This window comes from Brachycentrus maculatus, unplaced genomic scaffold (assembly GCF_059751285.1).
Source record: "Brachycentrus maculatus isolate JH-2025_06_01 unplaced genomic scaffold, ASM5975128v1 h1tg000170l, whole genome shotgun sequence".
Lineage (NCBI taxonomy): Eukaryota > Metazoa > Arthropoda > Insecta > Trichoptera > Brachycentridae > Brachycentrus > Brachycentrus maculatus.
This window is the reverse complement of record NW_028280923.1, coordinates 553,704-581,697: the sequence shown is the minus strand read 5'-3', so window position 1 is coordinate 581,697 and position 27,994 is coordinate 553,704. Positions and strand designations below refer to the sequence as shown.

Below are 27,994 nucleotides of genomic sequence, written 5' to 3'. Positions count from 1 at the left end.
ATATATATATATCAACATAGAGGAAGAAGAATAGCCCGTAAGCTCTGTAAATACCCAGACATCCATATTCTTCTTCATCTATGTTGAGATGTCAAAACTACCAGACTGTTAGTTTGTATTTTTACCCGTTGATGAGAACACGCCTTGTTCTCGAAAGAAGTCATGTTTACATTAAAAAAATAAAATAAAAAAACTCAAAATTGATCTTATGTAAGTGTCCACAAAGTTGATACTAAATCATTAAATAATATCATCGATTATTGTCTTTAAAAGGAAATTATTTGAACAACGAAATCTCTAAAGATTTGTTTATTTGAATTGGTTACATACTGATAAATACATATCAAGTCAACTCACAGATTATTCAAGATTGACAAATGTTAATATGAGGTAAGAAAGACATTAAAATATTGGTATAATTGATTTATATATTCGAATGGAAGACGAGATTAGATTAGAAAAATGTATTAGGTCTTATTATATGTTGGATATAAAAAGCAGCATTTAGACATACGCGCTTTACCGTGGGGGTGGTGTCGTTTGAGGAAGAAGGTACAGTTTTGTTGCGATGCAGGAAGTTCTCATTGTCGAAAGTGATGTGCACTCCGAATGTCTCATTTTGGACAATCAATACAGCGAATTTTTCTTAAAGTACTACCTTAAAGGCACTTTGTTTATGGATAAGTTAATAAGACATGCACTCCATACGTCTCGGGATAAAACAGTGCAACTTTTGTAAAGATTGTATAATTTTGAAAAATTTATCCAACGAAATTTTCATAAAATATTACTTGAAGAGCGCTTTCTTAAAATGATAAGGTAATATGACGTGTACTTTACATGTCTCGGGATAATTCAATGTATAATACATTTTGTAAAAATTGTATATTTTTTTCAAAATTATACACCGAAATTTTCCACAAATAATTCGTCAAGAGCGCTTTGTGTAAATGATAAGGTAATATGACGTGCACTTTTGTATTGATTGTATAATAAAAAAATTATACAGTTATATTTTCTTAAAATAATACTTCAAGGGCACATTGTTTAAATGATAAGGTAATATAACGTACACTCCATATGTATCGAGATAAAGCAGTGGAATTTTTTTTTCATAAAATGTATAATTTCAAAAAAATGTATACTGATATTTTCTTAAAATACTACCTCAAGGGAGCTAGCTATCTTGAAATTATACCACTTTTGTATAAGTTTTACAAATTCAGAAAAATTATGTAGAGCCTTTTTCTTACAATACTAACTCAAAGGTGCTTTATTTAAACGATGAGGTAATCGAGTCCGGTAAGGCACATACGTGTAAAGGCCGCAAAAATACAATATAAAGACAAAATATGCGAAAATTCTCACACGATTGAAAAGAGATCAAGGAGAATTAATTAAAAAAATAAAAAATGTCAATATTCATATCATACATACCCAATTTGATACATGGATCAAACGAGGGATCATTTAAAAGGACGTTTTGATACAGAGTAGCCTAACTATAAATCACAGAATTTCAACAAAACATCGAGGAATAAAACTGTTCACACGGGTTCATTTGTCCAGATCGTTGCTGTTCACAAGGGTGTCTATGGGATAGTTCGAGTTGATGATATCGTGTAAGGAAGTAACTGAATTCACGCTCACGATGCCAGTTCCGGAAATAGGAAGTGATCCTCCCAGGTTATGGGTGAGGCTGTGTCTCCTCAGATCGCAGTTTCTCCGGAAGACCTTGCCGCAGGAGGAGCAGTTGTAGGGCTTGATGTCCGTGTGCGTGAGGAGGTGGGTCTTGAGGTTGGAGCGCTGGTTGAAGCTGCGGCTGCACACGGGGCACTTGTGTGGGGACTCTTCCATGTGCAGGATCTTGTGCACTGCCAGGGTCCTGGACTGGCAGAAGCCCTTGCCGCATTCCGTGCACTTGAAGGGCTTCTCCTTTGAGTGGATGTATCTGTAACAAACAAAAAACTCTTATTTATTGTAACTGCAGACAGTTGGTAGAATTCCATATTGAATTGTTGGGTAATATATCCAAAATAAAACACGGTTTTTGTTGGATTGAATTCTATATTTATTTAGTATATTTTAATACGTGACGCGTTTCGTCTTCTTTGATAATGTCCTAAGTGTTTGATAATGTCCTAAGTGTTTGATAATGTCCTAAGAAGACGAAACGCGTCACGTATTAAAATATACATAAATAAATGTAGAATTCAATCCGACAAAAACCGTGTTTTATTTTGGATATATTACCCAACAAAAAAACTATTGTTAGTTTTTCTCTTCAGATTAAATTCCCTCATTCATAAAATTGGAAGTTTAAAAAAACATTTTAATGTTTTTTTTTGGAAAAATTGTAATGATATAACTAATAGAACAAACAGAAAACGTAAAAACTGCACCTAAACGATGATCGCGAATAATGTTAAAATAAAAAAGAAGCGTTAAAGATCGAGTAAAAAAATTAAATTACAGGATATTTTCGACATAAACTGGAGGAAAAAACGTAAATGCGGGTGATAAATACATACATATTCAAAAATATATCGGGACTGAAATAATTGTATGCAATTGGCGGGAAAATGTTAAATCCGGGTTTAATTCTTTTGATGATATTAGTAGGTATACACTGTTTCCTTTGCGTGTAGCATTCACGCGCGGCTCATGTTTATACTCGCTCTGAGACAAGCGAGTATAAACATGAGTCGCCGAGGAGACTAAAGCTGCGTTTACAATCGCAAATTATACATTCATACATCGAAGTTAACTATATCATTTTTGTATTTATTTATTACACGCTGACATTGTTATCACTTACGATATTGAACTCTAATATAAAATGAAATATGTATATATATATATATATATATATATATATATATATATATATATATATATATATATATATATATATATATATATATATATATATATATATATATATATATATATATATATATATATATATATATATATATATATATATATATATATATATATATATATATATATATATATATATATATATATATATATATATATATATATATATATATATATATATATATATATATATATATATATATATATATATATATATATTATTTTTTTTTTTTTTATAAATATTTTGTTACTTCGTCACACAATGAGTTGTAACATATTAAGTCATAATATACTTCGCCTTTTAAGAGGTGAGTATGAGGCATGTGCGCTATAAAGAAGATGTAGTGCTGGCGGATGTAGAAATGCCAGGGTTACATAATACAAGAAGAGGTCAACTGGATATGATGGATTGACACGGGCGTCTATAAACATATCATCAAAGATCGATACAATGAAAGCGTTCAAATTATTCATATGAATTTAGGACTCATTGAACCACGAGTCGGGTTTAAATCCCGTTCAGTAATATAATTAACAAGCTTCATTTTCTTTTTTACGTCTAAATATGTACGCAGCAAATGTGTATTTTTTTGGTTCATAGATTTTGTGCGTTCATAAGTTACCATACTAAAATACGAGTTTAGTACCATTGAGGTAAAAAAGCTGTTTAAAAACAACATTTTTATCTGTCACGTAAAAACAACTGCCGAATGTTTATATGAAAAAATTCGAATGCGACATTGTGTCGAGATTGCAAAGCAATCGACGAATAACATTACAAGATTTAAGAATTTGAACAAACTAACATTCACATTTTGAACACTCTCGTATCATTCATTGTTCACTTTGTGTAATACCGCTTGAAAGTGAAGTTTTACGTGGTATTACACAAAGTGAACGACGAATGATAAGAAAACCACAAAGTTAACAATACTTTTGATTTACAATATATAAGTATTTACATTTTATTTGTAGATTTAATTTTAATGAAATATTGGTTAAAATTTAAGTTAAAAAAAAATATATTATAATAATCTAAACCGTGTTAATTATTTCGTTACAAATGGTATCAAATATAATATTATTCGCAGGGGTATGCAGAGAGAATATAACGACACACAAATCAGTCTTTGCATAAAATCTTTGGCTCTTCCACATTCATGCATCTCCTCATACATACCTGTCGATTACTCCAACCCCTGAGCTGACCACTTTTAAGTTTTAGAAATACTCGATCGTGCCAAGTTTTCTTCGGTATTCCTCTGCTTCTATTACCAACCCCATTCGCTTCATAATTTTTTTTAACTGTTTTTTCTTCACTCATTCGATTCACATGCCCAAACCATCTCAACATAGCTTTCATAATACTATCGATAATGCTTCTTAAATCAGCCTTGCAACCTTTCCTTATACCATTCGAACATCTATCATATCGCTCACTTCTTTCAAGAACGTCTTCCGAAATCGTCAATTTTCAGTTGTGCATGTTTTCGGAATGCCCAGAAAATGTACTATATCCCAACAAAAGAGGCATATTTTTAGCTTAATATTAACCCGCTTCAGGCCAGACAGTGTTGTTTTTGCATTTTGAAGAAAAGGTATTGTTTGATTATTTTAAAAAAAATACTAAATGTTTTTCAAATGGAGAAAAAAACCTTCAGGTTTTACCTAAAAAGATCTGTTGCGCAGTAAAAAGTTCAATAAGTGGCTTGATATTTATTTTTAATACATTGTGCTATATTTTTAAACTTTAAAAACGTTCTACTGAAAAATCAAGTTTTTTTATTTATGACGTTCTTGCTTTCACTCCTTTGAGTGAGCGATATCATTCTGCAGCAGAGGAGATGTGTGTGAATACACACATCTCCTCATACATAATTATACATAATAATTCCGGATATTCTATATTCGGATTTAAAACACGTTATTTGTATAAAGTAACATAAAGGGTCCGCCAAATAACATTTTTTTTTTGAAAATGGGGCGCAAAACATCGAGTGTAGCTTCGGCTGTGTGGCACGTAGCGCCGTCCTGTTGAAACCAAATGTTGCCAATATCCTCCTCTTCAATTTTTGTGAACAAAAATCCGTTCAACATGGCCCGATAACGATCGCCATTGACTAACGGCCACTCCTTGCTCATTTTCAAAGAAAAATGGCCCAATTATGCCTCTGGACCAAAATCCGCACCAAACAGTGACTCGTTTTGGGTGTACCGGCTTTTCAATGTATGCGTGCGGGTTTTCTGTGCCCCAAATACGACAATTTTGCTTGTTTACATACCCGCCAAGATCAAAATGAGCTTCATCCGAAAAGATGATTTTTTTGGCAAAATCGGCATCTTCTGTAAGTCGAATGTCGCAATATTTCCCAGCGTTGTTCAAGCGTATACACAACCATATTCGCTCAGCGGAAGGATAAAACTAATTATCTGTCAAATCAGACATGAGCTAAGTGTTACCATTCACGAAATAAGCACTAGTTGAAAAAAAAAACTTTAGATGGCGGACCCTATACTTAAACGAGATAATTTATTTTGAACTTCATAAAAAAGGTGTTGATACATGAACAGAGGACCAAATAAATTAAAGAGAGTTTTTATTTTGTAATATTCGTGGAAATCAACGGACATTCTAAATGCTCCAGGCTAGAACACGAATCGTAATGGAGGCCAATTCTTAAAACAAGCTTAGCGAATTATTTTTATTAAAAAGTGAGTATATTATTAAACACAAAATCTAGATTATCTCCAATTACAGGAGTTATTTCTCCGAATATAGGATTCGGGCCTCACATATTAATAAAAGAGTTTCTGCTCAATGAAAAGCTTATTTTCATCTCACAAATAGATGTCTCTAGTGAAGTTCTAGTGATTCAAGAATAATGTTTCTAAATTGGTTCATACATATAGAACTTCCAAGAATTTAAGTAGTGTGGTTGTCATTAATGGGTGGAGTTGGTGAATGTTACACGTGTGTAAAGTGATCACTCAAACCAGCCTATGACGGTCGTCAGCCCCGTAAATGCCCAGACTTCCATAGTCTTCTTCATCTTTGATGAGATGTCAAAAAAATAATATGAAAATAACTCCTGTAATTAGAGAAAATCCAGATTTTGTGAACCAGTATTTGGACAAACTTAAAATGTAAAAAAAAGTGAGAGGTCTGGAATACACAGGTCTTTTATATACTCTGGAGCTATATTATGTATTGATTTCTACATTAGTGGGCAAAGTTTATACTCAACCCTTTCGGGAAAGCGTAACCAGTGCAGTTTGTGAAGTAGTGGGGTAAATTCCAAAAATCAGTCTTGCTCTGCGTTTAACACTGATTGCAGTCGAGTCATTTCATTGTTTTGAAGACCAACTTACTAAACTAACTAACCATCACGCTGGTCTCCGCAGGGGTAGACAGAGAGAATAGAACGCCACACAATCTGTCTTTGCACAGAATCTTCGCCTCTTCCGTATTCATACATCTTCTCATTCATACACGCCAATTATTACGACTCCTGTCCTGACCACGTTAAAGTATTTGAAATCATGCAAAGTTTTTCTCAGTCTTCCTCCGCTTCTATTACCAACATTTAATCGCCTTTAAACGCCTAATCATTTTTTTAAAAAGAGTTAATTTTTACATTTATTTTTGACAATTCAACATAGATGAAGAAGAATATGGAAGTCTCGGTTTTTATAGGGTTTATCACTGTCGTAGGCTTGGTTAAGTGATCACTTTACACACGTGTGACATTCACCAATTCTACCCATGATTTACAACAATATTTCTGCAATTCTTAAACTTCTAGATATATCGATCAAATTCGTAACAAAGTATGCGTGAGTTCACAATAACCATCTATGTATGATGTTTCAATTCTATCAGGTGTACGGGATTTTTTTATGATTATTTTTTATATGGTTGTTTCGGTAAAAGTTGAAACTTTGAACAGGATCTCAGAATACCTCCAACGAACAACTTGTTTGTGGAGCTTCACTATGATAAAGATCAAACACATTTCTAGTAAAAAGGTAATCCTAGTGTAGAATGAAAAGGGAAAAAAGAGATTGTTCTCAAATATTTTTGTGTTGTAAATGATTGTAACACTTTATCAATGTGTCTTTATTTTATAATTTTTTTATGATGTTAGATCATATGTCTTTACACGCGACTGCCCTAATTTTCGTGGGAGGTTAAAATTGAGAGGGAAGCGTAAACCTTTTTTATTCCATCATACACATAATTACAAAATTCACAAATATGCTTTTACTGAGTTTACCGAGGACAAATTTTACAATATTTATTTAAAAAAATAATAAATGACAGAAAATTGTTTACGACATGCAATAAAAAACGTCATGGCTGAATGATGCGATCTATTGCAGATCTACCCACTTTCATTATCCATTTATGAATCGCTTTTTTTTTTAAAAAGTCGACAATTTTCAGTTGTTTTCAGATGTTTTCGGAATGCCCAGACAATGTACTATATCCCAGCAAAAGCGGCATATTTTAAACTTAATATTTACCCGCTACACGGGCAGAAAGTGTTGTTTTTGCATTTTGAAGAAAAGGTAATGTTCAATTATTTAAAAAAAAAAGATATGTTGCACAGTAAAAAGTTCAAAAAGTGGCTTGATATATTATTAATACATTTCATTATATTTTTCAACTTTAAAAACGATCTCCTGAAAAATCATGTTTTTTGATATATGACGTTGTTGAAAGGAGTGAGCGATGTGTAAGAACGTGTCAGTTAAACGATATTTACAACTTCCAATATTTGATTAGTGTGGTTGTTAATCATGGGTAGAATTGGTGAATTTAACACATAAAGTGATCCCTGAAACGAACCTATGACAGGCCTGTAAATACCCAGACTTCCATATTCTTCTTCATGGAAGGTGAGATATAAATGGCTTAAAATCTAAAGTCCTAACATGTATATCGGAAGAGGGTTTGAAAGTGATATAAAAAATAATAATTGTAAAACATATTATATTATTTACAGACTTCAGGGTGATATGAATATAATTTAGAAAAAATAAAAATAATAGGGTTTTCCATACAAAACGTTGTGTACCCCTGGAACGAAACTTGACACCTTAAGGCTAGACCACAACCTTCATGTTATATTAAAGAGCACTTTAAATTATTACTTGAAGATAACAAGTGTCATTCTTCATGAAAAAACATATCAGGTATTATTTTTATATGACCTATTTATAATACTCGTATCTTACATATAATTTTTATCACCAAGTAACATTATGATATCAAGTTGTGGATTTGAGTGGAAATCTGAAACAAGTATTATTTTCCACATTTTTGGTTAATTTTCATTTTCATTTTCAAATTTCCACATTTTTGAATCGCTCAGTCCTTTCAACAACGTCATTAATAAAAAAACTTGATTTTTCAGGAGATCGTTTTTAAAGTTTAAGAATATAATAAAATGTATTAAAAATAAATATCAAGCCACTTATTGAACTTTTTACTGTGCAACAGATCTTTTTAGGTAAAACCTGAATGTTTTTTCTCCATTTGAAAAATATGTAGTATGTTTCAAAAAATAATTAAACAATGCCTTCTCTGCAAAATGCAAAAACAACACTTTCTGCCTTGTAGCAGGTAAATATTAAGTTAAAAATATGCCGCTTTTGCTTGGATATAGTATTGTACATTTTTTGGGCATTTCGAAAACATGCACAACTGAAAATTTTCGATTTTTGATATATGTCGTTGTTGAAAGGAGTGAGCGGAATATAAAAAAGTATTTTTTTCTTCATGTTGTCCGCTTCAGTAGTGTTGTGGATAGAGCGTTTTTCCCCACTGGGGGTCCTGGAATCGATTCCCAGGGGGGATACGTACTTGGTATAATAAAGTATTTCAATGACTCGAATGTGGTCAGGAGTCGAAATAATCGGCGGGCATGTGTGAGGAGATGTATGAACGTGGAAGAGGCGAAGACGTGATGTTTGACAAGACAGAGTGGTATGGCGTTCTATTATATCTGCTAACCCCTGCGGGGAAACGGCGTCACGGTTAGTAATGTTAGTTCGTTCTACTGTTCTTTCTTTCCACAATCAAACCATTTCAACACGCATTTTGAAATTTCATCGATAATGCTCATCACAGCCTTGCGATCTTTCCTTATACCACCATTCGAACATCTATCATACAACGTTTTAATGTCTTAGTAATCGGAAGGCATATATGACTAGATGTATGGATATGAAGGAAGCTAGGAGTGTATGTCAGGACAGAAGAGTGTGATATTCTATCCTCTCTGCCTACCCCTGCTGTGAAACGGCATAATGGTTGTAATAGTAGTAGTAGTTATCATTTCAATTTATTCAATAATAATTTATATACTTATACATTAAAAACTAAAATTAACACATTATTTCGCCACAAAACCTTCATATTTTATTTTTCCTGTTCATAAAGTAACTAACCCCTTAAAATGTACAGTAAAAATAATTACACATTTTTAAACTCTTGAGCAAACAACAAGTGTTAATTTAACACATTAGGCAACGGAACCTCCAATTAGTCGAATGTAAAATATTCTCAACAATTAATCCCGAACAAATACCTCGGGGGCGATAGGGTTAAGTCGAGAAAGATAATAATTATAGCCGTTAATAAATTTAATCGCTGGTTGGTTTAATTAAAGGTTGTGATTGCTGAGGAAATATTTTGTTTTGTACATAGTAATTAAACACTGCCATATTGATTTTCAATGACTAATAGATGCTTATTTAAAAATAAAACGTTCATTCATTTACAACGTTTTGAGTGTGTCCAAATACTTGTTCACAAATCTGGATTATCTCGAAATATAGCAGTAATTTTTCATATTATTTTTTGACGTCTCATCAAAGATGAAGAAGAATATATGGATGTCTGGGCATTTACGGGGCTGACGACCGTCATACGCTGGTTTGAGTGATCACTTTACAAACGTGTAACATCCACCAACTCTACCCATTATTGATAACCACACTACTCAAATTCTTGGAAGTTCTATATGTATAAATGAACCAATTTAGACACTTTGTTCTGGAATAACTAGAACTTAACTAGAGACATCTATTGGTGAGATGAAAATAAACTTTTTTATTGCGCAGAAACTCTTTTATTAGTATGTGAGGTCTGAATTATAATCACATATTCAGATGGTAAAAAAAAATAAATAAAAAAAAACATATAATTGGAGATGATCCAGATTTGTGAACAAGTATTTGGACACACTCAAAATGATGTAAGAGAGAGAGAGAGAAAACCCTTATCCGCACCCCAATGGTGCATATGGCACTGCGTCATATAAACGCAGTTTTATCTTGATCGTTTACACATGAAGGAAAGGTGATCAGCCTTCCGCTTCAGGTACCAGACCAGGGTAATATTGAATAAATATTACAGTGAAAAAATCATTAAAAATCAGTGAAATAAAGGATTAGAAGAAGAAGAAGATTTTTGGTACAGTTGTTATTTCCGTACATTCCATCATATTATTGTTCATACTAGAATAATACAAGACTCTTTAGACGAACACTCAAATCCTAGTCGATGTTCGCGCATCGGTATAGTACGCGCTCCGGGCTCAAAAACCCACAGCGAATCGCGCTTCGAAAATCACGACTCCATATACGCCCGTCTCTGTCCGACTAGCTCCAACTCGCATGAGGCCGTCTCCCTCCCCCTCCGACGCAGGGTCGTTATTAGCGAGAACTGGTAAATCTTCGACTGACCAGGATTTACAGGGTAATTACAAAATGAGTCATAAAAATTGATTCATGGTACTCAATTTTCAAAGTGGATTTATTCAATGAGCAATGGACGCGCCGGAATCCTCCTTAAAATACTTTCTTCTGACAGATATTATAATATCATGGTACCAATTCTGCATGGTGTTGGCAAATGAAGGTTGAAAGCGCACTGAATGCAGTCGAATGTGCAGCAAAACGATGTATTTTTACAACATTTTGAGTGTGTCCAAATACTTGTTCACAAAATCTGGATTATCTCCAATTACAGGAGTTATTTTCATATTATTTTTATGACGGTCATCAGCCCCGTAAATGCCCAGACTTCCGTATTCTTCTTCATCTTTGATGAGATGTCAAAAAATAATATGAAAATAACTCCTGTAATTGGAGATAATCCAGATTTTGTGAACAAGTATTTGGACACACTCAAAATGTTGTAAAATACTTTCTTCTGACAGATATTATCATATCATGGTACCAATTCTGCATGGTGTTGGCAAATGAAGGTTGAAAGCACACTGAATGCAGTCGAATGTGCAGCAAAACAATGTATTTTTATACATAGTTTTAATGCTGATATAATGATAGAATGCAAGGCTGAGATAAGGAGCAATTGACGCACCGGAATCCTCCTTAAAACCCATCTCTGCCATACTTTATCATATCATTGTATCAATCCTGTGTGGAGTTGGCAAATGAAGAATAAATGCAGTCGAATTTGCGGCAAAACGATGTAAAAAAGAAGTTATAATGTTGATACAAGGAAAGAAAGCAAGGCTGAGATAAGGAATCTTCCTAAAAACACTTTTTTCTGCCGTACATTATCGTATCATGGTTCAAATCCTGAATGTGCGGCAAAACGATGTATGCTAGATGTTCGAATAGTGATATAAGGAAAGAATGCAAGGCTGAGAAAAGGAACCATACTGAAAACAGTTTTTTCTGTCGTATAAGTATTATCATATCATGGTAACAATCCTGCATGGAGTTGGAAATTAAGGATGAAAATAGACTGAATGCAGTCGAATGGTGATATAAGGAAATAATGCAAGGCTGATATAAGGAATCATCCTTAAAACACTTTCTTCTGACATATATTATCATATCATGGTACCAATCCAGCATAATTGGCAAATGAAGGATGCAATAAGAATAAATGCAGTCAAATGTGCGGCAAAACGATGACGTATGACAGATGTTTGAATGGTGATATAATTAAAGAATGCAAGGGTGAGATAAGCACTATCGATAAAATTAAGAAAGGTGTGTTGAGATGGTTAGGGCATGTGAATCGAGTGAGTGATAAAAAACAGTAAAACAAATTTGTGAGGCAAATGTAGTATAGGAAATAGAAGCAAAAGAAGATGAAGGAAAATTTGGATGATCATGTATCAAAAATAATAATTTGTGTTTTTTATCCTTAATATTTAATCCGTTTGTGGTAAACTGGTACTTTAAATCGTCCCCATGATTACAGCCTTCCTAAAAATAATATAAACTCCACACTATTCCGTCTTTGCAAAATTTTCGCCTCTTCCACATCCATGCATCTCCTCATTCCCCACCGATTATTCCGTCTCCTGACCTGACATCTGAACATTTTAAATACTTGATCATGCCAAGTTTGTTTTAGTATTCCTCAGCTACTATTTCCAATCACATTCGCCTCAAAAATTCGTTTTACTGTACTTTCTTCACTTATTCGATTCACGTCCCAAAACCGTCTCAACACACCTTTTTTTAAATAACCTCACGTTCAAGTGAATCTAGCTACGTATGAAACATTGATTACCATGGCCCTACTTAGGCTTCAACTTTTAAAGTTTTATAGGCCTTTTCTATCCCTACTCGTTTGTGGATTTACTCTTTATGTTTATGGTTACTATAATTTTATGTAATTCATGAATGAATATTCCAGGTAAAAACATTTGCGTCAACACACCTTTAAGATATTTAGATATTTGTGTCACCTAATTTAAAAATCCGCCAGATCCAATTTTGTAAGGTTTTAAAATAAATGCACTATCGGAATGCCAATTGTGGGTTTTATTGTTTAAAATATTTATATACTTGCAAACCCTACTAAAAATACTTACTAAAAACAGCGTTGTATTTCAAATTCCGCTGTATTCATGAAACTTGCCCTCTGACCCATATCGAGAGCGGGGATAGGTCAAAAATTAAGATGACGTCATTATCGGTTTGTGTCTCGTGTTTTTTTTTAATACTGAAAAATTTTTTAAAAAATGGGAAAATTCTTTACTTCACAATATTTTATCTAATGATAGACAAAGCTTTGAAACATAAATGTTAACCGGAGAATTTGCATTTTTTGTAAAATCGACTTACATGGATCTGGCGGATTTTGAAAGAAGTTGACACATTTATTTTATATATTTTATTAATTCGGTTAAAAATGTATACCGGTATTGTTAAACTTTATGGTCACCCTGTATTAACGGCTCAAGGATGATGCAATTACATTGAATGTCGATCGCGCAGCCTTTAAGAGTTATAGTACCATTGTTAATGTTATAATCAATAGTAATTAAATAAATTAATTAATAGCGTACGCTGTAACGATCTTTAAATAGCCAAATGTGAGCTTTAAAAGTTGCTTGTTGGAACTTGCAGCTTTACGAGATGACTAAATACATAAGCAGGTAATATGAGTTTCTTCTAATCCAGCGGTTCTCAATCGGTTTCTCTTGAGCACCACTTCAAGAAGGATCTCAAACTCGCGTGCCTCTTATTTCGTGAACCCCTTAATAGTGCTTAGTGAATTTAGGATCGATTAAAAATATAATACACTATAACATTTGAATATAGATGAAGAGGAATATGGTCCGGGTATTTACAGGGCTTACTATCTGTCATGAGCTGGTTTAAGTGATAAATTTATACACGTGTAACATTCACCATTCTGTCCATGATCGACAGCTAAACTATGTAATTAAATTTTTAAAGCTCATTTGCAATAATTAATGAATCAGTTTGAAGTCATTGAACAAGGCAGAGTTTATAGAGCAAAAAAAATAAGAAGAATATGGAAGTCTGGGCATTGACGGAGTTACGACCGGCATAGGCTGGTTTCAGTTATCACTTTACACACGTGTAATATTCGCCAATTCTACCCATGATTGACAACCACACTACTCAAATTATTGGAACATCTATATACATATATATGGTTCGATTTCGAAACATAGTGCTAGAATCACTAGAATTTCACTAGAGACATCTATTGGTAAGTATAAAAGAAGATTTTTAATGAGCAGAAACTCGTTCTTTGTGAACAAATATTTGGACAAACTCAAAATGTTATTATGTTATACACAAAAAAAAAACTAATTGAAATGAAAAAGTATATTTAAAAACATTGGCTTGGTCAGTAATTGACTTACAGCATCGTATAATAATGACCAGAATTAAATAAAATTGAGATGATCATTAAGTACCAATTTTTAAATAATTATATCTTCTCAACATATTTAAGGGCATGAAATCGACACTCAAGTATTTATTGTGGCACTCGTTGACTCGAATTCAGCACTTCAAGCCTTTTATATAACATCCTGTTAGACTCCTTTCAACCCTTTTACGAATCACACGAGTCTCGCAGACTCATCCGACATTGTACTGATTCCGCGATAATAATAATAATTTAAAAATTATTAATATATTTTAATTTTGCATGATACTTAACGATGATTATATAATCAACAAAAATATTTAATTTTATATGAATTATCGTCTTTAACACAAAATCTTTGTACCTTAAATTTAATTAAGAGTCATTTTTAATTACATTCAAGATATAATGATTTTGTGCTAAAGACGATATTTAATATTCAAATAATTAGCTGTATTCGGCAACGAGTTGCCGTGTTTCAGTCTGTTTTAATGAAAAAGAAAGAAAAGAGCATATGAAACACGCGCGTATTTAAATACTAGTTCCTGAGAATCCGGTGAAAATTTAAATATTTAAGTTTATTCTCGAAAGGGAACTAGTCAAAAAATCGGATATGAAATTTTCCGTCTCAGTATTACCGTATAAATATCTAGTCCATAATTTACCATTGCGTATTAAATCTAGTGATTTAAAAGTATAATTACGTCTCGGAGTATATGAGTCCCGGAGACTCTGGTGAATTTTCGGATATTTCCGTCATCCTGAAAAGGGAACGTTTCGATATTAAAAGGATTTGTTTATCCCCAAAAAAGTAACAGTTTCTAAAAATCGTATATACACAATCATGATGAAATGTATCTAGTGCAAAATTTATCATTGGAATGATGAAATGTATCTATGGCAAAATTTGTCTTTGGAATGATGAAAGGTATCCAGTGCAAAATTTGTCATTGGAATTTAAATGTATTGATTTCGGAGGTACGGAGCATACGAGTCCCGGAAACTGGTGAATATTTAAACATTTTATTTTATCCCCAAAAAGTAAGTGTCTAAAAATCGAATAAAGACGATCATGATGATATGTATCTAGTGCAAAATTTATCATTGGAATGATGAAATGTATCCAGTGCAAAATTTGTTATTAGGACTTAAATCTAGTGATTTAAAAGGTATGGAACGCATGGAGTCCCGGAGACTCGGGTGAATATTTGGATATTTCCGTTTATCCCCAAAAGGGTTAAGGCAATCCTCGATGGCCCGTAAATAGCCGATGATTAATGCCCGATTTGATCCGGACAGGTGTACGGTGGGTAAATGAGATGTCCGACGGAGTGGACGCGCTGGAGGCCACACGCCTACGGAAGAATTCATTTGGGCGGGTGTACACGGATACAATATAACGTCACTTATTTGGGGTATCGTCACGCCTTTTCATCATATTTATTTTCAATTAATACAAAAATAATTTATAAAAAATTACTAAGATGCTCTCCGGCATTACCGTTACCCAGGGATACGTCCTGCCCAACATCTTGGCCATGGTCCAGCCCATAAATTAAAGCCAGCCAGCAAAATAAATTAAACAGTGATTTTAGGTAGAAGTAACAAAAATCTACCTGATCTATAAACCTCGTACACAATTAGCAAGGTAAATTTGTTATATTTTTTAAATTTTTTATATTTTCTCATTTGTTTATTTTAAATATGCTTCTAAGCTTATGTTTTTCTCATTTATTTCTTTTAAATATGCTTATGCCTATTTATTATACCTGTTTATTGTTTTTATATTTTGCCATGTATTAGATTTGGCTATTTAAAAAAAATCTTTTTTGTTACTTTAGTATTTGTGTTCCAGTCTTGTAAACCTATATCCCATGTCCCAAAATGAGAAATAGAAATTACTCATCGGGAATATTATATATATGACTTATGTATGTAATATGTTTTGAAAAATAAATAAATAAATAAATATTTAATACATGCAACTCCTAACTAAAGAAAAAAATCTTATCGATAATATTTAAAACCTCTGAGATCTTTCACGCAATTATCCATTTATACATATTGTTCCTATAGAAGAATACTGGAGATATCCTGGAGACACCACATCGAATGACAAGGTAATTACGAAGAATCGAAGGAAAAAGGCACCTGTTCGCGACTATCTCGGAGACACGCGCCAAATGGATCGGTCACGTGTTGCAATAGGAGGGTTTCCTGCACCTGATAAGAGAGGGAACTAACGGTAGAGGATAGCCACGCCGCGAATATCTTTGCGACTTGTACAAGGATATAAGATATTCAACGAATGAGGAGCTGAAGAGGGTGGCGCATGATAGACCGGAATAGCGAAGGTGTCATTTGTTGCTGCAAACCAATCTGCAAGATTGAGACCACAGAAGAAGACATATTGTCTATATCAATAAGCTTGTCTTTGCACTATTCCGTGTCTGTCTGCTGTGCTGGTCGGGGTTGTGGGTGTCTGTGTACCGGCCAACGTCGGGGTACAATCGGATCTAACTGACTAACTGAACTAAATACTAATCCGTTTCACTGCCTACACCGGGGTATTTCTAGAAAATTTGGTGATGGATTTAAAAACTTGTATTTATTTAGATTGGCAGTGACAGGTATATTGAAAGCTTTTAAATGTAAATTCACATTAAAATCGGGATACAATTTTACATTGTTTCACATTTTCAATAAATTTCGCAACTTAGTTAAAAAAAAATGCTTTGCAAGAGCAGATCTGTCAGGAAGCCTAGATGCTTCTGTATCAGATCTGGGCATGCGGTGTTACCAGTAGTTCGAGGTTTTTTCGTTTATAAATAAAAATTTAAAGTACGCGTTTTATGTTTTATTGTTAATCTCGTGTTCTAATTAATTTAAAGTAATTTAAGAATATTATGTGTGGTACGATAAGGGCTGATGGTAAAAAAAAAACTATAAAGAGGGAATTTGTATAGGTAGATGTAGATCGTATGTATCATTCAGATAGGTAGATTGTATGTATCACCAGGCAAGTTCAATTTCTGAAAAAAGCTCACATCCTTATCTATTGAGTTTGGAGACCACTGGTCCATATCATGTCTGATATCAATTAAGAACTTTATATGGACAAGTGTATAAAAAACTATTTTTTTTATTTGACGATTTAACACTGGACCACATGGTTGTTCCTTAAATTTGTTATCTTCGCAGGACTGCGCCTCCTGCTTGTGCGCGATCCCGAAGCAAATCCTTTCACAGGTACATTCCCTACCAACCAGACATTATCACCTCCGAGCGGCGTGGGACTGAATTTATCCTCTTCTCAACCAGCAACACATAAATATCACACATTTAGTATACCTACTTGAGGGCCATCCAGTACTTGAGGGGCGAGCGTGCGAAATCCCTACTTAGGTACTTTTTTTTTCAATTTCCCACAGTATAGCATTCAATATATGGAAGTGAATGCGTTCTATTAGACGAATGTGCGGAAAAATGGTGTAAGCAACACATAATATCACATATCGGTAGTGTAACATAAAGGCAAAGGGGTATATCTGTCTAATACCAAATTTTACAGTAGAGCAAAAACAAACTTGTGAAAAAAAAAACTCATTTGTTTTATGTATTTTTACTTGTACATATCTTAATAAAACTAAATAAGTATTGCAACTACAGCTATATCCTTTTGCCAGATGATGGAATACACTATTTTAGACATTTTGTGGAACAAACTTTAACAAAAATATACCCCTTTGCCATTACACTACCGATAATAAGTACACCTACTTAATAGCCAATATAGCATTCAATATATGGAAGTGAATGCGCTCTATTAGACGAATGTGCGGCAAAATGATGTAAGCAACACATATCACATATCGCTCACTCCTTTCAAGAACGTCATACATAAAAAAAATTGATTTTTCAAGAGAACGTTTTTAAAGTTTAAAAATATAATACAATGATTTAAAAATAAATATCAAGCCACTTATTGAACTTTTTACTGTGTAACAGATCTTTTTAGGTAAAACCTGAAGGTTTTTTCTCCATTCGAAAAATATTTAGTATATTTAAAAAATAATAACACACTACCTTTTCTTCAAAATGTAAAAACAACACTTTCTCCCCTGTAGCGGGTAAATATTAAGTTAAAAATATGCCTCTTTTGCTGGGATATAGTACATTTTCTGGGCATTCCGAAAACATGCACAATTTAAAATTGACGATTTTTGATTTATGACGTTCTTGAAAGGAGTGAGCGATATTTAGTGTACCTACTTAAGGGCCATACAGTACTTGAGGGGCGAGCGTGCGAAATCTCTACGTAGGTACTTTTTTTCAATTTCCCCACAGGATAGTATTTAATGTGCGGAAGTTAAGCATGGGGTTGGCCAAAGAAGGATGAAAGTAGCAAAATGAGATCATTAAGACGAATGTGCAGCAAAACGATATTATTTATGGCGCATGCTTATTAACAGGTGCTGTCACTTTTTCAATGTTTTCAATTGCATTGTTGTTTCAGATTTTTAATATTGACGATTAACGAAGGATCGAAAGAGTTCAAAATGCATTTTAAAAATAACTATAGATCGCGTTAATGTTCATAAGTTTATGTAACTGTTCTCTTAAGTTTCCAAATAAAAAATATAATATTATTAAAGTTTCCATTAGAAATGTGTGTTTTTTTTTTAAAGGAATAACCCGCAAAGCGTCAATTTTAGATGCTTGTCTGCAGATAGGATAGTAGGATAGGGTAGGTAAATGTGAAAAATACATCACAAACACCCAGACCAATTGAAAATAAATCTTTCTTGAATTCATCTTGCAATTGGCGGGAATCGAACCCGCGACGCCAGTTTCGCAGTCGAGCGTCTACCCAACTATGCCAGTCTTCATTTTACCAGACTGAGCTACAAATTTATTAAGATTTGCAACGCACAGCAGATAGACTGATATATTCTTTGGCGTGTTAGGTAAGTATTAATTTATATAAAGTACATACATAATCTTCGTTGATCGACGGACCGCTTTTAATTTTGATTCAATATATGTATACTTAGAATAAAAAAAATGACGAACGATGACATCCTTATTAGCATAATTACAAGGCATGTCCAATTTGAAGATTTGGTATAGCATAATATATTATATATTATATTTACCGAGATAACCATTATCGATAAAATTAATAAAGGTATGTTGAGATGGTCTGGGCACGTGAATCAAATAAACTAACTAACCATCACGCCGCTTCCAGAAGGGGTAGGCAGAGAGAATAGAGCGCCACACCAATCTGACTTTTCAAACAATCTTCGCATCTTCCACATTCACGCAGCTCCTCATACATACCCGCCGATTATTCCAACTCCCAACCTGACCACATTCAAGTATTTAAAACACTTGATCATGCCAAGATTTACACCGTCTTCCTCTGCTTCTATTACCAACCACATTTGCGTCATAAATTTGTTCAACTATCCTTTCTTCACTCATTCGATTCACATGCCCAAATCATCTCAACACGCCTTTCTTAATTTTATCGATGATGCAACAACTAAGTCTTTAAAATTATAGATCAAAAAAACCCTTTTCAAGTAATGGTGCATAGGGCACTATATTTTAGCGACGCAGTGTTATCTTGATCGTTAATTGCACGAAGGCAAGGCGATCGGTATAAATACGTGCGTGACATTTTTAGTTTTTAAACAGTTAGGGCGTTTGTGCACTACACGGAATATTACCGTCCGGCACTTCAGTGAGCATGATAAAACGGATGATTGGCTTGTGCTTTTGTCTCTCTTTCTTCGGATCGGTGCTCTCGATCGGTGCGTGATCACGGTGCGCGTAAATTCGATCACACTGAACTGTCGTAGTCTCTTTTATTAAATAAAAAAAACGGATTGCCGGACGGTAAAATTCCGTGTAGTGCACAAGCGTTCTTACAATTACAAATCTTGCGTAGGCAACGCAAACATTATTACCAGACACTCACCAATTCCTATTACAAGATATATACGAATAGTTTAATATAGGATGTTATCGTCGTATCTTTTTCGGCGGAAATTTACTGCCAAGATTCAAATCCAAACGCATCACTGCCCGAAATTATCCACAGAACCCATCATGTGTCAATTTTAATGCAGAACTAATGTTTTTATCGACACTTCGATACGTGGCACCTTGTCAAGATGTCACCATATCGCCGGGTAACACGATACAGAGATATCGCCTTACGATACATATATCTTTATATCTCCGTTTCCACTTTGCAGTCGAATAAAAATGTTTTTTCGGCCGAAAGTGTCGATAATTTCGCCGGCAATTTACGGCAACCTCGAGCGACAATATCATATCGCGCTATAAACACGTTGTGAATGTGATAGAGAGGCAGCGTATGGTGCTAGCACCCCGCAGAGCGAGATGGCGCTATTACGAAAATTTACTAACCCTTTGAGCGCTTGTGCACTACACGGAATAGGGTATTATCACTCGGGAAGAACATCTAATTTAACATATTCAACCAATAAAGGTTTATGTTAAGACTAGTTTTGTGTTTATAAAAGTCGATATAATCAATTTTTTCATATATAATTTTCTTTTGCAAAATCCGCCTTCGTAAAAACGTTGTATTCGTATGTTGGTAACGAATGACGTCACATAAAATAATCCACACTACTACTATTACAGTTCTATATAGGGATACACCCCATAACACACCCGATGACGTTTAGCGGTGTCCGTTTTTCGTTTTATTAAAATATCTTAAGTTTAAAACCTTCATATCTCCCTCACTTCTCTACAGATTTTAATAAGAATGTTACCCATAGTTTTGTGATTTTTCATATTAATTTGTTAAACCAATAATAACACATCATGAAAATGATCCGTAGTATGAATAAAAACGGATGATTGGCTTATGCACTTGGCCGTATTTCTCCGGATCGGTGCGCGATCACGGTGCACGTGAACTCAATCACGCTAAACTGTCAAACTTCGCAGTAGTTCTGCCGGACAGTGAAATCCCGTGTTGTCTCTTTGGTAAGGAGGACTTCTTCTTTTTATCATTTATCAGCCGTCTGTCCACTACTGGACGTAGGCCCCTTATAGTGACTTCCAAACATCTCTAGTTTGGGCTTTTTTGACTTATTTATTACCCGCGATAGGGACAATGTCATTTGGACCATGTATTTTGAGGCCAGCCTATTGTATTTTTGTCATGCCATATATGTATTATACTTGTATTACAATTTATTTCATACTGTTTATTTACCCTTAAACGTAAAAACGTATATATTTTTAATAATAATACAGCTTTATACTGCTTACTTTTTGCGAGAACTGTAAGCAGTATTTTGTTTTTCTCGTTTCTCTTTAAGTATTTTTGTAACTTCATTTTTTGTGGTATTAAAACTAATTGTAGGATATAAATTAATTCAATTCTAAATAAAGATGTACCTATAAGTTATCGAAGAAAAAAAAAACATAAATTGAATCCAAATTTTTTGCACAAGGAATCCCTAACATACTGTCCAAAATGTATCGGATACTTTTATAAATCATGACGTCAGATCCGACGGATCCGGTATTTCTCGCTACAGTACCGAAAGCCTATACATCGGATTTTGGTACCCAAAGGGTTAAACCTATGCGCAATGGGTCGTATTCAGTTTCCGCATAATAAGAGGTGTTGTCGATCTTTCTATCGCATCTAAGCAAGATTATCAATTCCTAAACACGGCTGGAAAACAAATTAATTTTAAATAATGGTTTTGCCCATAAGATATTTTTTTACGAGACGCGTAATGGTCACACTTATGGTTTATTGGCCTGTATAATATGACACTTTGTCCGTATAAAAAAAATGTTTTTTTATTTTTTGACGCACAAGATATCGCTCATTTTTTTTTGAATTACCTAACGTCCAAGTGACTCTGAAATCTAGCTACGGCTTATGCAACACCGTTTATCATGTCCCTACTCAGGCTTCAACTTTATAAGTTTTATAGCCTATGCCTACTTTTTAATTTTTATTTATTTATTTCATAATACATAGATACATTCAAATATACATATTTATTTCATATATACATTTACTGTATATATGTATGTACGGCTCTTTAGGCATGGCCTAATGAGCCATTCAGAATTCAGAATCTATTTAATCAGAATCATCATCAATAAATTCAGAATCTATTCTCTCTGCCTACCCCGGCGGGAAGCGGCGTGATGGTTAGTAAGTTACTTTTTTTAGGTTAGTTAATTTTTTCCTACAAAGAGATCGTTTAGGAATCCTATATTATGTCTCTAGTAATGTAAGGGATTTGGTATTCTCGCGTAGGTACCTAATTGTATTGGTATCATTTTATTACAATGTTTTTGATATACGTTAAAAAAAAAGTATAATTTTCATATTGTATTGGCAAACAAATAGTTGACTATATGGTATAAGCCTTTTGTTTCGCTTTCAAAATTGCATTGCTAAAAGAACTACATATTGGACACTGTTACCCATAAGGGTTTCAAAATGTCTCCCCACTTATTTCCTAGTATTGCACGCTGTTTAAAATCAAAATGGCCGCCAATTCAATTCATAATTTGAATGTGACAGTTAGTTTGCTAATTTTTCAGTGTATTAATCGTAAATATTATGCATAAGAAGCGAAATCATGGTATTTTTTTAAAATACATAGTATGAAAATGTATTAAAGTTTCATATTAAAAAATATATCTCTTGCTCTATGGTCGGCGGAGTAATTCGGCACCTAATTTAAAATAGCACGGAAAAACGCGAAAATCACATCATTCAAAGATCGTGTTCAAATTATAGTTTGAATCGAAGATACGTTAAAACCCATACGAAAACAGTACAAAGTTAGTTATTAGACACATAAAGGAAAAGAAAGCTAGAGTTCTTTGGCCATTTGATATGGGAGAAAATACGAAAAATACGTATCGCACTACAAGGTTGAAGGTAAATACGACATGGGAAGAATACGTAGGTATTTTTTGTTTTAGAAGCTTTAAAGATTCATTCCACTGAAGCAACAAGTTGCTATTGAATAAGATTTGTCAAAACCATTTTCAATTTTTAGCTCTACAGTCAAACCTACCAGATATATGTTACATTACATATCAACAAATCACTTTATGTATGTCGTATTTGACTTTTAAAAAACATCAAATTGTGGGTCGGATGTGATGCAAATCAATATTTTAAGTATGTCAAAAGTTATCTGGAAATATGCTAATATAATCAGTATTAAAGTTGCAAACAGAATGTGCATGATTTTAATATCTAAGACATTTCTTTTGATCGCGCTAATATTTCAGGCATTCCAATTTACGTACATTATATTATATTTTCTCTCGCCTAGTACCTATTTCTCAGAATGTGAAAATCAAGAACGCTTTTTTATGTTTGCGTTATCAATGTTTACCATAATGTATGTTAATATGGCACTTTAACATCGCTCAGTCGATAATTCTATTCACTCCGGGAGGTACCTTATAATTTCATTGCCCGCTTTTGTATTCGACTCGAAAATATACACAACCAGTAAAATAAGCAATAAAAATATCTCACAACACTAAATCTACTGCCGAAATTTGAATATTTTTACCGTTTTTTATACAATTTTAATTAAATGGATCCAATGAACAGCTCGGATGATTAAAAAGATAATAAAGTATCAATTTAATTATGATATTAAGTTCTTGGTTTGATCGCGATTAAAATCTGTTTTCGTATTCATTCGATAGCGTTTAATGCCAATTATTATTTAATTAGGTGTTTTGATTGAGTGGGCAATTGGGTCGATAGTAAATATCAAATAGTAAATGACGTTGTTCAAATATGAACTGATAAAATAGATGAATATATTTAGGAAATTAAGATATTTGGTTTGTTTTAGCGTACCTGTGATCTCTCAGGTGGTCTTGTCTTCTGAATGCTTTGCCACAGATGTCGCAGGAGTAGGGTCGCTCGTCTGTATGCGTTCGTTCGTGGATCAACAGGTTGTAGGACTTCGTGAATTGCCGGTTGCAGAATTTACAGATGAACTGCTTCTTCGGTCTAGGGGTTCCAGGAACGGTCTTCTGTCGGACTCCGTTACTAGCGTGTACTGCCGGAGGACTAGGAACTGGCGTCGTTTTACTGATGCTCGTCGAAGTGGACTGAGGCGGTGATGCAGCGGACGAAGAATTGCCGGACAGCTGTTGGTGGTACATGGCGTTCATAAGCAAACTCGGGTAACTCGTGTCTATAGGCGACGTCGAAAGCCCAAAGCTGGGCAACGATTTAACGCTATCTAAATGATTGTCTAATGAAAAATCGTCATCGTTATCTAAAAGAGCCAAGTCTTCTTCTACTTCTTCCGATAAGTCGACATCTTCGGCTGTTAAAGCGACCGATTCGGGAGTAGATACGTGATCAGTTATATGCGGAGAGAACGATCTCGCTTGCGTTTCTAAAGTGTCCGATTCTGATATTTTTGCTCCGGACGCCGCTAGTTTGAGGATGTCTAGTTTTCTAGGCTGTGACGGTGTTATAATGTTTGGCACTGGTGCTGCGAGGCGCTGTAGAGTCAGGTACGACTCTAAAGCTTGTAGGTTGAGAGCGGCCGCAGCAGCCGAAGAAGGCGGGAGAAGGGCGGCTCTCTGTAGCGAGCTGACCATGGCGCTTTGTAGAGATAGTACTACGCCTTGGAGCAAGCTCTCTTGCAAGCGGGCTGCCGCGTCTATACCGCCGGCCTCGCTCTTCATCGGGGCTTCGTTCACTTCCAGAGTCATGGCGGAGCTCGTGTCTTGGCTCTGCAGGTTGTTCTTGAGCTTGATGATGGCGCTCTCGAGCTGGTTGGTGGCCTTCTTGGGCGCGTCCTCCAGCATGCCCTGGCGGTTCATCTCTCGGCGCGCCGGGCTCCCATGGATGGCCGTAAATTTCCCCGCGCACTTTATGGTGGTCGGCGATAAGAGAGGCATAAATCGTAATAAAATCCAAATAAAGCGACGCTATATTGATTTAACGCTTCGGAAAGGGCGCGCAGTTAACGATCGGGGCGGCTATTCAGTCAGATGGATGGATGTTTATAGCCGATCCGGGTTTAGTTTAGTTATAAATTACTCTCTGTAGCACTCCACATGTCATCTCCAACATAATCAAACTTAAATCAATGTCAGAAAAATGTTTTTAAACGCGTACCTTTTATAACGCATAAAACAAAAGAGTCATCTGTATTTTTTTCCACTAAACTTCTCGAAATGTCAAACTGTAATTACCGACACGATATTATAGTTCTTTTTCGATTGTAATATTAAATACACATTGTCTATAAATAATAAACGGTTTATTCTGGATATTGACGCACTGGCGAAGATTAGGCACAGATTATTAGGTTTCGTAGTTCGTGGCGCAGAGCGGGCGGGAGAGTAACGCACGTCCAACGCGCAGGCGTGACGCCGGGTGACTGAGCGGCGAGTGCGCACGCGCCCCCCGCCAACCGCCATTACACATTTTCAAATCGCTTCATATCCATTTCAAATTCGAATGCGGCAATGAAAATGTTGATTTTACAGCATCCATGGATCTTTTATAATTAGCCGTGAAAGTAATCTGGTTCCAGATTATCTCTGGTTTCAGTAATTGCCACAGAATCGGAATGGATCGAATCGGTTCTGTCTTGTATTTAATTTTATTTCGTATTAATTTATATGCGAATTTTAAACGATGTAATTGAGCGAAGCGATTAGAATCTTGTAAGAAATCATATTCATTAATAAAATGTGTCAGATGTAAAGGTGCAGCAGAAAAAAAACGTATATAAACATTACACTACGGAGGCGGACATTAATAAATAATAATTATAAGCATAAAAGATTTGTATCATACTTGCAGGCGTCTTCCAGTATGTGAATTAATTCGGGAAGGATCCTGCATACATTTCAAAATAAAAGTGTCTCTGTTAAGGTCAATTATTCGTTGAGTGGCAACCTTATTTTCTCTAAATCCAGGTAACATTTTACAAAATTGTTTTTTTTATTTTTTTAAATATCGTTTATGCATTAAAATTTTTTTTTCTGCGAAATGATTATATAGTTTTGAAAAGAAAAAAAAGTTATAGAAAGGTAAAGAGTTAAAAAACATGAAAATATATTTTTTTTATATCCCTCACTCCTTTCAAGAACGTCATAAATCGAAAAACTTGATTTTCAGGAGAACGTTTTTAATGTTTAAAAATATAATACAGTGTATTAAAAATAAATATCAAGCCATTTATTGAACTTGTTACTGTGCAACAGATCTTTTTAGGTAAAACTTGAAGGTTTTTCTCAATTTGAAAAATATTTAGTATATTTAAAAAAATATATTAAACAATACCCTTTCTTTAAAATGCAAAAGCAACACTTTCTGCCATGCAGGGGGTAAATATTTAGTTAAAAATATGCCGCATTTGCTGGGATATAGTGCATTTTCTGGGCATTCCGAAAACATGCACAACTGAAAATTGATGATTTTTTATTTATGACGTTCTTGAAAGGAGTGAGCGATATATATTCTAAAAAATTAAAAAATCCAATAAATTCTTTAATAAAAATGGGCGTGAACAAATAGATATGTGACCTCTCTGATGGTATCCGGTGGAATGAATTATTTGTTAGCGAATATGGAGATAAAAAATGGATTGATGAAACAAAATCAACAATAGATACTGCCGTATTCTTCTTCATCTATGTTGAGATGTCTAGATGGCTGACAAGACTACTGACAAGGTGATCATTGGATCCGCAGAGCTGATGGTGACACGGACTATGAACTGAAGCGCGACAAGGGTACCAGGAATGCATGGACACTTGGGTTATCCGTGTCGCGTTGTCAGCACGGATGACAAACGCCCTTCGCGACCGTGTTCGGAGCTCGTGTCCCGCCCACGCGCGCCTTGTCCCATATTACTCAGCTGTGTCCGTCTGTCGGGACGACTAAACGGGATGAGCAATGGGGCGACATCGGTCCAGGCATTGTGTGGTCTATGGGCAATGTTGCAACAACTGCTAAGTTCTTGCCGAGTCGTTAATAGAGGATCAAACTTACTTCTTCTCACCCTTATCCGCATAATGGCGTATAGCGCACTGCATCGTATCGATGCAGAGTTATCTCGATTATTACTTACATGAAGGCTAGGTGATCAGACCTCCGCTTCAGGTACCAGTCCAACAGGGTAATATTATATTAAATATATACGAAAGTGTAAAATCACTAATATTTATTTTCATCCCCCTCAGGGAATCGAACCCGGAACCTACAGAATGGTAGCAAGAAAAATGCTTGAATAGTGATTAAGGGAAGAATGCAAGACAGATTTTTTTTTCGATTAAATTAAGAAAGTTGTGTTGAGATGTTTTGATGAAAAAATAGCAAAACAAATTTATAAGGCTGTTGTGGTTGGTAATATAAGGAGAATAAGACCGAGGAAAACTTGGTATTATAAAATATATTTCAAATATGGTACTTGAAAGTAAGGAGTCAGAATAATGGGCAGACATGTATGAAGAGAGCACAAATATGAAAGAGGCGAATATCGTTTGCAAAGACAGAGCGGTGTGTCGTTCTGTTTTCTCTGCCTAGCCTTGTGTGTAAGCGGCGTAATGGATAGTTTAGTTTTTTCGTTCAAAAACAGTTTTTTTTCTTCTGTAAATTGTGGAGGTCCTCACCAAAACGTAACATTCACAATATAAATAAATTTAAGTAATCAATAATTCTAGCTCGTAAAATTGTTACGTTTTAGTGCGATTTAATGATTTCATATTGGTTGAACAAAGGATTGGACACGTTTTGTCGCAATTTTGATTAAGATTTCGATAGAAAACGGTAAACACAACAGATTTGCATTTAAATATATTTGTATGCAATATGGGAAATGTATATTTTTAAGGATGACATCC

General features: G+C 34.4%; 1 protein-coding gene across 1 annotated transcript; it reads right to left on the bottom strand.

The window, feature by feature from the left end:
• Positions 1-17: 17 nt before the first annotated feature.
• LOC148308315 (uncharacterized) lies at positions 18-25,571 on the bottom strand. Its single transcript, XM_088261962.1, has 2 exons — positions 23,976-25,571; positions 18-1,951 (listed from the first exon to the last, which is right to left on the bottom strand). Exons 1-2 carry the CDS (start codon positions 25,034-25,036, stop codon positions 1,558-1,560), a joined length of 1,455 nt encoding a protein of 484 aa, XP_088118088.1. The 5' UTR covers positions 25,037-25,571; the 3' UTR covers positions 18-1,557.
• Between the last annotated feature and the right edge of the window lie 2,423 nt (positions 25,572-27,994).

Excerpts from the sequence above, each read along its gene's own strand:
- LOC148308315 (XM_088261962.1), bottom strand. The coding sequence starts at position 25,036 with ATGCCTCTCTTATCGCCGACCACCATAAAGTGCGCGGGGAAATTTACG. Across the intron at positions 1,952-23,975 it reads GACCACCTGAGAGATCACAG|ATACATCCACTCAAAGGAGA; the intron begins GTACGCTAAAAC and ends TGTTTGTTACAG.